Here is an 11501-nt window from a genome sequence, read left to right as displayed (position 1 = left end):
CCGCTGTGTGGTACCGGACCGGTTCTGACCCGCTGTGTGGCACCGGACCGGTACTGATCCGCTGTGTGGTACCGGACCGGTTCTGACCCGCTGTGTGGTACCGGACCGGTTCTGATCCGCTGTGTGATACCGGACCGGTACTGATCCGCTGTGTGGTACTGGACCGGTTCTGACCCGCTGTGTGACGCAGGTACCGCCACTGGAAGCTGGGGGAAGACATCGACCTGATCGTGCGCTGTGAGCACGACGGCGTGATGACCGGCGCCAATGGCGAAGTGTCCTTCCTCAACATGAAGACGCTGAACGAGTGGGACTCCAGGGTGAGAGGACGCCACGCCGCGCTGGTCACTTCCTGTCAAAACACAGAGTTTCCTGTTCATCAAAACTGCTTCAGTTCCTCCAGCTGTTCATAGATATTAATGTAAAATCACCAGATCTCAGCATTATTTCATGCTAATGGATAATTGTGAGTTTATTGCAAATTTTTATCAAAAATACTCAAAACGTTTGGTTTAAGTGATTCTTATTCTCACCTGCAGGTGGCAGTGTTTCTAACTTCAACTCAGGGGTTAACAGAATATTTTCTGTCTGATCAGATTTTTTAAAATTTGAAGGCCGTCTCATTTAGACTTGTAGCAGTTCACACCCCTGACCACCAGGTGGAGACATTTTCAATTGTACCCAAAGAGTAACTAAATCAGAACGATGTTAAGAACAGGGTGCATGCTGGGGGATTTCCTCCCACTGCTCCTCGCTCAGAGGGTTTATCCAACTTCTGATCGATTCAGTTGGAGAAATGATCCCCGATTTCAAAATGTGAATTCCAGCACAAAATGACTAAAAACAGGTGAAACCCTGAAGGTCCAGCCTTTTCTTCCATATTTAAACAACCAGAGGTTGTTTTTCTCCTCGATGGAGCTGAACTGGGTTCTGTGGTTTGTTCCCAGTACTGCAACGGGGTGGACTGGCGTCAGAAGCTGGACTCCCAGAGAGGCGCCGTCCTGGCCACCGAGCTGAAGAACAACAGCTACAAGCTGGCCCGCTGGACCTGCTGCGCCATGCTGGCCGGCTCCGAGTACCTGAAGCTGGGGTGAGGATCGCTCCGCTGTAGCTCCCAGGTCAAAGGTCGGCACGTAACCAGACCGTCCCGCCCCGCAGGTACGTCTCCCGCTACCACGTGAAGGACTCGTCCCGCCACGTCATCCTGGGAACCCAGCAGTTCAAACCCAACGAGTTCGCCAGCCAGATCAACCTGAGCATGGAGAACGCCTGGGGCATCCTGCGCTGCGTCATCGACATCTGCCGCAAGCTGGACGAGGGCAAGTACCTGATCCTGAAGGACCCCAACAAGGTGAGGCCCCGCCCCCGGCCAGTAGGCCCCGCCCACGGCCAGTAGGCCCCGCCCACAAGCCGCAGCTGATCGCCTCCCTTTGTCTCCTGCAGCAAGTGATCCGGGTCTACAGCCTGCCTGAGGGAACCTTCAGCTCCGACGAAGAGGAGGAGGAAGAGGAGGATGAGGAGGACGAGGAGGAGGAAGGTGAGCTCCTGGGTTATTTTTATCTCCTTCCTCTGTTGCTTCAGTTCGTTTACTTGGAGAAACAGAAGCTGCGTTTCCATTAATGTTCTCAAAAATGTGTTGATGTCAAAAAATCAGGTTTATGAAATTATTATATAATTTATAATTATTATAAATTAAAATCACATGTAAATAAGTTTGTTCCCACGGTAACAAGGCACTCCAACCACTTCCTGTCATTAGACCTTTCACAATAAAGCATTTAATCGCATCATAAATGACAACAAACTCCATAATTTCCATTTGCAGGATTTGTGATTGAGCAACCAAATATTAAAGATGGCTGTCGGTGTTGGTGCACATGCTGGTTTTCTGATTTGGCCTCTGGAATTAAAATATTTATGAGTGATAAATTACTTTGGGCCTCAAATTGAAAGATCCTGCTGATATACAAGTTTAGAACATTTCCATTTATTTTCACTCAAATCATGAAGGTTTGTCTGCAACGGTCAGCAGGACTGATCAGATTCTAACATCTTACCTGCTGACTTTAATTCACTTTGCTCTAAATTAAGACGCTTGTTTTCATATTTAAGTTTTATGAGTAAATTCGTACACGTTTCAGTTCCAGGTATCATGTCTGATTTTGTTCTCGTTTCAGACGAAGAGAATTGATGCAGCGTTTGCTTCAGATCAGCCTCCATCTTTACAAAGAAACAATTTAATTCCCATTAAATTTCAATAAAGACAAGTTGGGCAAATTACTTTAATGCTTCATCTTTTTTTATTGTTATTTTGTTTTTTAACAGAAATGGGTCGATATTCTCACAAGTTGATCCATAAAGAATAAAGTTCAGACAAATTAAAATAATTTTGGGAGCTTTTGAAATGTCATATTCAGTAAATATAAAGTTTCAACTGTTACATGCAGGTAAATTAATATAAAGTAAATATTTCTGACTGACCTCAGAGTGAAGCAATGCAGGAGACGAGCCTGAGGTCAGGAACTCTGTGACCTCCAGGTCACCTGCACCGTCGGCGGCCATTTTGACTTTGTGTCGCAAGCAACAACATTTCCTTTTTCATTAATTATGCATTTTTGATGAATTGATATTTAATTTGAAAGCTGTAAGAAGCTTCTGGATGACGGAGCGATGAGCTTTTCTGTGTAATTTTAGGGATATAAAATGTGGCGGTCAGCCCAGAGAGGAACAGTTTAGATGGAAATGAGTCAGAAAGGCTCTTGGTTGACCTCTGACCCCGATAACATTAAGGTCCAGCTCAGCATTCAAATGTTCAGTTGCTCCTCTATTCAAATCCTCCATCCCTCCGTCTCCGCTTATCGCCGTCTGACCGCAGGACGTCCCCCCACAAACGTCTGACCTGAACACAGGAGCAGCGTTTGTCTCCAGGACCTCAGGGGAGCTGATAAACCCGTCTGGTCGGCTGAGGTGAGCCTTCCTGTTCCTGCTGCTCGTTTCACCCTCAGCTACCAGGTTAATCATTAAACCAGCAGCTTTCAGTCTGAACTTAAAGCTGCAGAACACGGGATTCGCTCCATCTGCCATCCTAACAGGTTTTTAGCGATTTTGATTAAAACTGACATCGTAGCTGACGGTCCGATCAGCTATGGACCGTCTGCAGCGTGACGTCACCGCTCAAGACTCCGCCTGCATCTCACCAATGGAGGTTAAAACCCTACTGACGACGATGACTGGCGTTGGGTTTAGCTGCTAAGTTAACATAACATGCTAAATTTTAAATGTAAGGAAGTAGTTCACTTAATCTAGCTTGACGTTGACAACTTTAACAGTTAAGTTACAAAATAAAAAAGATCATTAGTAGAGAAGGTGTTTAAATTAGCTAAGCTACCACCGCCAATAGAAGCAGTAGCTAATTTACAGCTGCTGTTAGCTTTGCTAATAACAGCAGTAGCTAATTTACAGCTGCTGTTAGCTTAGCTACTAGCAGTAATCTACCACTGCAATTGCTTATTAATAATCGTAAAATAAACATCAAGTCTAAAAGCATAAACCTGTAACTGAATGTTTTGTTCGTGGCGTGGGAAATGTTGAGTATTTTTGGTGCTGAATCCTGATGCATAGTGGCGTTGTTGTCAGTTGCTATGCCAACGAGTCTGTGTAGCATAGCAGACACAGGAAGCAAGAAAAAAGTGGTTTCGAGTTCTTTAACTTTTTTTCTGCATTATTTTTCCCTTTGCTGTTGCGCTGCACTAAATCAACAATACCTACATCTCCAGGTTACATTTTGTTGAATACTGCAGCAGCGCCGCTATGGACAGGATGTGAATGAAGAGGCATTTTGCCCTCCAGCATGCGCAAATTTCCGGATATAAGCATTAATATGTTATATCCGGAAACTACCTCTCAGGGTTCTGGTGATGATGTCACATTGAGAGGATTAAGACCAAATGGTCGAGAGTTTAAGGTGCTAATTTTGATAAATTACATTTTTGGCCTCAACATTTCTCTCCAGAAGACTTTGAGTCATTTGTACGAGCAAAACTTACAAAAGCAGGTGATTGTTACTTTAACGAGCTAAAAACAAATGCTGAGCCGACAGTTTTCACCCACAAAAAACCTAAACCTCACTGCGGCGACAGAGCAAATGAAATGCTAACAGAGCTAATGATACTGGTACTGAGTATGAAACCACTGATCTCACCGGGCCCAAACCAGCTGTTGCCGAACTGGACACAGAGCCACAGAATACTTACTGGATCACACCGTTCGACCTGAGGTACGTGTCATTCATTGTTTTGTTTATAAAGCTGGAAGTAGCAGCAGCAGCAAAGACCAGCTCCTACGGCCAACTCTGTCCTCTTCCTCCGTTTGCTCCTCCTCATCTTCATCATCTCTTGTGATTTCTACAGTCCCATCGATTTTAACGCTCTGGTTCAATTTGAAAAGGCTTAAAGATGTTACTCATCACAGTTGTGGCTGGATAGAGCTAGCACAATCAGACATTGCATACATCATTTACCCAGAATGCATTGCAGCATGAACAACATGGCAAAGTCCGTGTGACAATATTTTATTTAAATTTAGAAAAACTAATCAGCGTTTTCCCTCGCCCGGACGCGGGTCACCGGGGCCCCACTCTGGAGCCAGGCCTGGAGGTGGGGCACGATGGGGAGCGCCTGGTGGCCGGGCTTTTACCCACGGAGCCCGGCCGGGCTCAGCCCGAAGAGGAGACGTGGGTCCCCCTTCCGATGGGCTCACCACCTGTCCGAGGGACCAAAGGGGTTGGGTGCATTGTGCTATGGGCAGCAGCCAAGGGAGGGGACCCTGGCGGTCTGATCCTCGGCTGCAGAAGCTCTTGGGACGTGGAACGTCACCTCTCTGGTGGGGAAGGAGCCGGAGCTGGTGTGCGAGGCTGAGAGGTTCCGGCTAGAAATAGTCGGCCTCACCTCGACACATGGCTCTGGTTCTGGAACCAGTCTCCTTGAGAGGGGCTGGACGTACTTCCACTCTGGAGTTGCCCACGGTGAGAGGCGCCGGGCTGGAGTGGGCGTACTTGTTGCCCCCCATCTTTGCGCCTGTATGTTGGGGTTCACCCCGGTGAACGAGAGGGTAGCCTCCCTCCGCCTACGGGTGGGGGGACGGGTTCTGACTGTTGTTTGTGCTTACGGGCCGAACAGCAGTTCAGATTACCCACCCTTCTTGGAGTCCTTAGAGGGGGTACTGGAGAGTGCCCCTCCTGGGGACTCCCTTGTTCTACTGGGAGACTTCAACGCTCACGTGGGCAATGACAGTGAGACCTGGAGAGGCGTGGTTGGGAGGAACGCCCCCCCCGATCTGAACCCAAGCGGTGTTCTGTTGTTGGACTTCTGTGCTCATCACGGATTGTCCATCACGAACACCATGTTCAGGCATAAGGGCGTCCATATGTGCACTTGGCACCAGGACGCCCTAGGCCGCAGTTCGATGATTGACTTTGTCATCGTCTCATCGGATTTGCGGCCGTATGTCTTGGACACTCGGGTGAAGAGAGGTGCGGAGCTGTCCACTGACCACTACCTGGTGACGAGTTGGCTCCGGTGGTGGGGGAGGAAGCCGGTCAGACCTGGCAGGCCCAAACGTGTAGTGAGGGTCTGCTGGGAACGTCTGGCGGAGTCCCCTGTGAGACGGAGCTTCAACTCTCATCTCCGGCAGAACTTCGAACACGTTCCGGGGGAGGTGGGGGACATTGAGTCTGAGTGGACCATGTTCCGTACCTCCATTGCCGAGGCGGCCTATCGGAGCTGCGGCCGCAAGGTTGTTGGTGCCTGTCGCGGCGGCAACCCTCGAACCCGTTGGTGGACACCTTCGGTGAGGGATGCTGTCAAGCTGAAGAAGGAGTCCTACCGGGCCTTTTTGGCCTGTGGGACTCCAGAAGCAGCTGATAGGTACCGGCGGGCGAAACGGCATGCAGCTCGGGTTGCCGCTGAGGCAAAAACTCGGGCGTGGGAGGAGTTTGGAGAGGCCATGGAGACAGACTTCCGTACGGCTTCGAGGCGATTCTGGTCCACCATCCGGCGTCTCGGGAGGGGGAAGCAGTGCAGCACCAACACTGTTTATAGTGGGGATGGTGCGCTGCTGACCTCAACTCGGGACGTTGTGGGCCGGTGGGCGGAATACTTCGAAGACCTCCTCAATCCCACCAACATGCCTTCTGTTGAGGAAGCTCAGCATGGGGACTCTGGGCTGGGCTCTCCAATCTCTGGGGACGAGGTCGCCGAGGTGGTCAAAAAGCTCCTCGGTGGCAGGGCCCCGGGGGTGGATGAGATCCGCCCGGAGTTCCTTAAGGCTCTGGATGTTGCGGGGTTGTGTTGGCTAACGCGACTCTGCAATATCGCATGGACATCGGGGGCAGTTCCCCTGGACTGGCAGACTGGGGTGGTGGCCCCCTGTTCAAAAAGGGGGACCGGAGGGTGTGCTCCAATTACAGGGGGATCACACTCTTAAGCCTCCCTGGTAAGGTCTATTCAGGGGTCCTGGAGAGGAGGGTCCGTCGGATAGTCGAACCTCGGATTCAGGAAGAGCAGTGTGGTTCTGGTTCTGGTCGTGGAACACAGGACCAGCTCTACACCCTCAGCAGGTCCTGGAGGGTTCTGGGAGTTCGCCCAACCAGTCTACATGTGTTTTGTGGACTTGGAGAAGGCGTTCGACCGTGTCCTTCTGCTCTGGACTGAGACTCTGCTGTTCTAGATTATTATTCACGTTTCCAACGGTTTTACCTGCTTATACAAGAGCCACTAACTGAACACGTCCTTTATCCTGGAAAAGCTCACGTTGGCAGAAAGCCTTCTTCTTTTCATTCAAATGAGAACATACTGGGAGCCGGTGAAGGCGCTATCGGGTCCAGATGTTAACAGTCTCCCACCTGAATTTATCAAGCTGCACGTGAAAAAGGAGCATTTGCCTACAGAGTGAACCAAGTCACTTCCTATAAAACCAGGACTGGGGCTGAGCTTCACCAGTCTGCTGGTGGATTCCCAGTCGCTCTGCAGAAACTGGTCCAGATCTCCAAACCTCCACGGTCCGTTCAGGTCTCACTTCTATTAAATCAACTTCTTTTGTTCATTTTTAAACTTCTGAACCGTTTTGTGATTCCAGAAAAAGAATCAGCCAGAACTGAAGGTCCCGGTACGTTTTGTTTCTCTGACTGGGAATGAAATGAAATGGCTGCATGCAGTTTTCAAATCTGATTTAAATTAAAGCAGTAACTTCACTTCAAAAGAAAATGAAAAGTGTTTTATGTTTTTCTGCAGCATTTGAACAAAATCTCTGCTGATCCTCTTTGCTTTGTTCAGGATTATTTTGGGCAGAATGTTCATTTAATCTTTTGCTAAGATAAAAAAGGAAGGTTGAAGCACATTGTTCTTTTTATTCATTTCTCTCAAACTTTCATTCTTGCAGGTCAGAGCAGGTTTTATACTTTAGCAGAAAGACTTTATGACGTGAATCCTGAGCGTTCCTGTTTGTCCTCAGTCATGGCGCCGTCTGGCCCGGTTCTGCTGCTGCTGCTGCTGTCTTCATTCCTGACCTGCAGCCTGAGCGACCCGCCGCGCTCCGACCTGCAGGATCACCGCGCTCTGCAGAAGAGAGGAAAGACAGCAGACAACCTAAAGGCTGCAGCTAAAGATCTTCTGAAGATTGTAAATGCAGTTAAACCTTTTATTGGTCTCATTCCAAAGGCTGGGTCGTATTTAACTGCCATCACAAATTTTGTAAATGTCATTGCTGGTAAAAATCCAGAACAAGGGCTTCTAGATTATCTCAAGTTAAAATTTGATGATCTAAACATAAAGATAGATAAAAACCAGAAGGAAATAGTGTTTAACATTTGGAAAAGCAGTGAGTATGCAAAGCTGGAGAAGAAAATAACTATAGCATGGAACAAACTCGGGGAACTGCTGAAGGGTTGTGGAGAGCCTTGCTTTGAAAATCTGAAGAAAGATGGCAAAGACAAAATAATAGAAAATTACTTTAAAAAGGCTGGAAAGTATGTGGATGAACTGCATTACAGTATAGCAGGTAAAGGTATTTACAAAGCTAAGTATGAAGAGCTCCTGAAAGACCATGTGAGATGTGATGAACGGCGACTCAAAATATTCTCGGCCGTTAACGCGTTGCTGGTTCACAGAGCCATCGCCATGACCAATTTCTACAACCTCTTCAGTAACATTAAAACAGATGAAGACGCTCTGGCTAATAAAGCACGCGACATTTCTGCAGCTATGTTTGAGATCCACAAGAACTGCACTTCAGAACCTGATCCGTATGTTAAACTGGACATTCTGGACCTGATCAAAGAGTCAGAGAAGCGTAAGGATCTGGCAAAGAACATCAGGGAGTATTTAGATAAAACATTTTACCACTATAACTGGATGGTGGTTGCTTTTAAAACCAGAAGTTCAAACCATACAAGGGTTATTTCTAAATGGCTGAACAGTCATATTTTGACCGGATTTTCTGCAGTAGAAAAAGGGAAAACTAGTGTGGCTTTTGCCAAACAAGCGAAAGGGAACCACAAGAAAACGGCTCAAGTTGTAGACGCCATTAAGAAGTGCTACAACAACCCCGTGCCCTGCGATCAAGTCGGAGCAAAGTTAGAGAGCTGTGCTAACGTGAAGGGCATGTATTCAGCCATTCATGCTTTCATTCGTAAAGAGCATGGCAGCGTTCATGCTTTAGAGGCAGAAGAAGCTCCAAATGAAGAAGAGTTTAGTCCTGACGAGCAGCAGACCACCCCGTACCTTTACACAGGGGACTGCACCATCAGTGTGTTTGGCAAAGGAGTAGTTGTCCCAGTTAAACGTTTCAGGGTTCTGATAAAAAGTGACGAAGAGTGGACGAATGAGTCTCCCTGTAAAGGAGTCGACTGTGGAGGTAAAGACAGAGGAACATGTGTTGAGGTGAAGAACGCCCGCATTGGCCTGTGTGAGTGTGACAAGAAATACTATGGAGAGAAATGTGAGGAGAGCCTGGAGGACTACAAGAAAAAGGTGTTTGTTAAAGAAATCCCCAAATCCACAGACAGCATGGGCTGAAGGAGCCCAGGAAGTTTCTGCTCCCATATTTTATCTTTTCTGTTTGCTCTTCACACGTTTCATCTTTTAACTGTTGAGACGTTTGGTTGAAAAGTGGCTGTTGATTAAAAACAGGTTTCTGAACCCAGAACATCTGAAATGACTCAGTTTCTGACCAGCTGTAGCCAAACATCATGTTGTTCAAACTTTCTGTGAAATGATCTCATCATGTTTCTTTAAAATTATCATTTGCTTCTTTTGGTTTGAGCTTCTGTTGCAACTTCAAAGGAAAAAACTAATAGAACTTCAAATTTAAGAGTTATTATGTGTTTGTTGTTTTCTTCATTGTTATCCTACAACTTTTCCTCCAAAATAAAAGCTTTAAAACCAGATTTATTGTCTTCAGTCTTGATGTGAACCAGCCCACCTTCAGGTCAGGCTTCTGTCATTTTAATGAAAAGTTCCAGTGAGACTAAAAAAACTAATTAGACAGAATAATTCATGCATCTGCCAGGGGCCAATATTATTAACCATTAATAACCGTTATTAACTATTATTAACCGTTATTAACATTATTAACCGTTATTATACATTATTAACTGTTGTTAACCATTATTAACTGTTATTAAACATTATTAACTGTTGTTAACCATTATTAACTGTTATTAACCATTATAAACCAGTATTAATCATTGCTAACATTAAAATCATGTAATTATATTACTAGTGCAGTGTTCTGCCTTGTAATTTTGTGTTTCCTGGACTTCTCCCCCAGACTTTGATCCAATCCTCGTGTCTCTCCAGCTCTGATCTCCATCTTTGCTCTCAGTTTGGTTTCAGCTTCTCTTTTTGATTTGTTTTTGGAATCTTTATTTTTTTACTTTGCTGCTTATTAAAAGAGATTTTCCCGTTCTGAGTCTTAAAATCAACACTAATAATGTTTTCAGAAGAAGGAAGTCATGATGTGTAAACCCTGGAGATAACTTCCTGCTTCTTTTAACCAGAGTTTTGTTTCTCGGTGTCTCAAATTGACGGTTCATAATGTTTTTATTCAACAGTCATGCATGTGAACACACCATAATAGCTGCAAAATATACAAAATAAAAATACCTTTAGTAACTCAAACATTATGTTGCCTTCATCTGTTTGACTTATTAATTTACCTTAAATTATTTCAATTTTTATCCTTGACAATCTTTGCCTTGAGTGCCGTTATTATGTTTTACAGTGAATGTTTATTAAATCTTTTGACATTAATTTATGTAGTTTCCTGTATCATGAAATAAAATACATCATATTTCAGCTGTCTGTGGCTTTACATAGAATATAATATTAAAACTAATAAACCTTTGTGCTGCTGACTAAACATGACTAACTAACCAAAGAACAGTAGCTCCCTCTAGTGGGTGAAGACATAATAGCAACCTGTATGTTCCGTGGAAAAATAACTAAATATACATTTATAAACTAAAACATTCACTCCAACCTTGTTCCCTCATCAACCAGGTGCTGTGAGCCACAAATAGTTAATTTATATATATTGTTTATTTATTTATTGTTAATTTATAGTTAATTTGTGTGTACAGCATGCTGTGCTGTTTGCACCAATCGCTTTACGGCACCTTCTGGTTCCAAGCCTTTTCAAAATAAAAGCATTGACTGCATTAGTACTGCAACAAAATAATAAACATTTATGAACCGGTTAATAAAACGACAAATATTAGTAAGGCCATTTATATTTCTTGTGTTGCTTGTTGAGGTTATGGCGTCGGTTCTGCTGGCTTCACTCTGTTGGTCCGATGTCGCCACAGATCCGTCAGAGGAGAAACGGATCGTCTGGCCTGTGAATTCAGGCAGAAATGGAGAAATTGCTTAACTCTGGCAAAAGAGATGCTGTGACTTTTTAAAGATGACACAGAAACATTCAAGGAAAACAACAGAAGCGCCATAATGAAGAGCCTTTCTGTCGCCGCTAGCTTAGCGCCAGACATCGGTGCTGCGGCCTCCTCAGTCACCAACATGGCGTTGATGCTGATCCGTCAGGAACAGCTGACCGGTGCTGACTGAGGTGAAGAAAGGCTGGGTTGAGCTGAACCGGAAGTTGGACTTTCTCTCCAACCTGGCAACAGATGAGGCATCAGATATAACTTATACTTCAGCAGCTTGGTGCTGGAAGCTGGTGTGTTTCAACATGTTCAGATGTTTGCTAAGGTTTTCCAAGGCCAGCTGGCAGCCATAGACTACTACAAGGACAACTAGGAAGATTTAGAAAGAAGTAAAGGAGATCGCCAAGGACTCGGTCCTTATAACCTAACAGCCATTGCCCTGAAAGAAATCGTGGATTAAAAGTACAGCTGTTGGTACAGCTGGGTGGTGGCGGTGTACAGGACGGCAGATAAAGCCCATTGCATCGTGTTTGACGCCACTGAGATCGATGCAGGAGAAATCCTT

The 11501-nt window shown here is 45.6% G+C and overlaps 2 protein-coding genes across 2 annotated transcripts in view; both read left to right on the top strand.

The window, feature by feature from the left end:
* Nucleotides 1–2280, top strand: part of eif3d (eukaryotic translation initiation factor 3, subunit D) — a 9860-nt gene extending 7580 nt beyond the window's left edge. Inside the window, exons 11-15 of the mRNA XM_008417214.1 lie at nucleotides 191–320; nucleotides 948–1090; nucleotides 1159–1351; nucleotides 1444–1537; nucleotides 2178–2280. Coding sequence (XP_008415436.1) covers nucleotides 191–320; nucleotides 948–1090; nucleotides 1159–1351; nucleotides 1444–1537; nucleotides 2178–2191 — 574 coding nt within the window. The 3' untranslated portion in view covers nucleotides 2192–2280. The remainder of the gene's footprint in view (nucleotides 1–190; nucleotides 321–947; nucleotides 1091–1158; nucleotides 1352–1443; nucleotides 1538–2177) is intronic.
* Nucleotides 2281–6995: 4715 nt separating this feature from the next.
* On the top strand, nucleotides 6996–9435 carry LOC108166496 (uncharacterized). Its single transcript, XM_017306216.1, has 3 exons — nucleotides 6996–7057; nucleotides 7135–7164; nucleotides 7510–9435. Exon 3 carries the CDS (start codon nucleotides 7512–7514, stop codon nucleotides 9069–9071), a length of 1560 nt encoding a protein of 519 aa, XP_017161705.1. The 5' UTR covers nucleotides 6996–7057; nucleotides 7135–7164; nucleotides 7510–7511; the 3' UTR covers nucleotides 9072–9435.
* The last annotated feature ends 2066 nt before the right edge of the window (nucleotides 9436–11501 follow it).

This window comes from Poecilia reticulata, linkage group LG8 (assembly GCF_000633615.1).
Source record: "Poecilia reticulata strain Guanapo linkage group LG8, Guppy_female_1.0+MT, whole genome shotgun sequence".
Lineage (NCBI taxonomy): Eukaryota > Metazoa > Chordata > Actinopteri > Cyprinodontiformes > Poeciliidae > Poecilia > Poecilia reticulata.
Note: the sequence above shows the minus strand (reverse complement) of the source record. Positions and strands in the feature narration are given on the sequence as shown.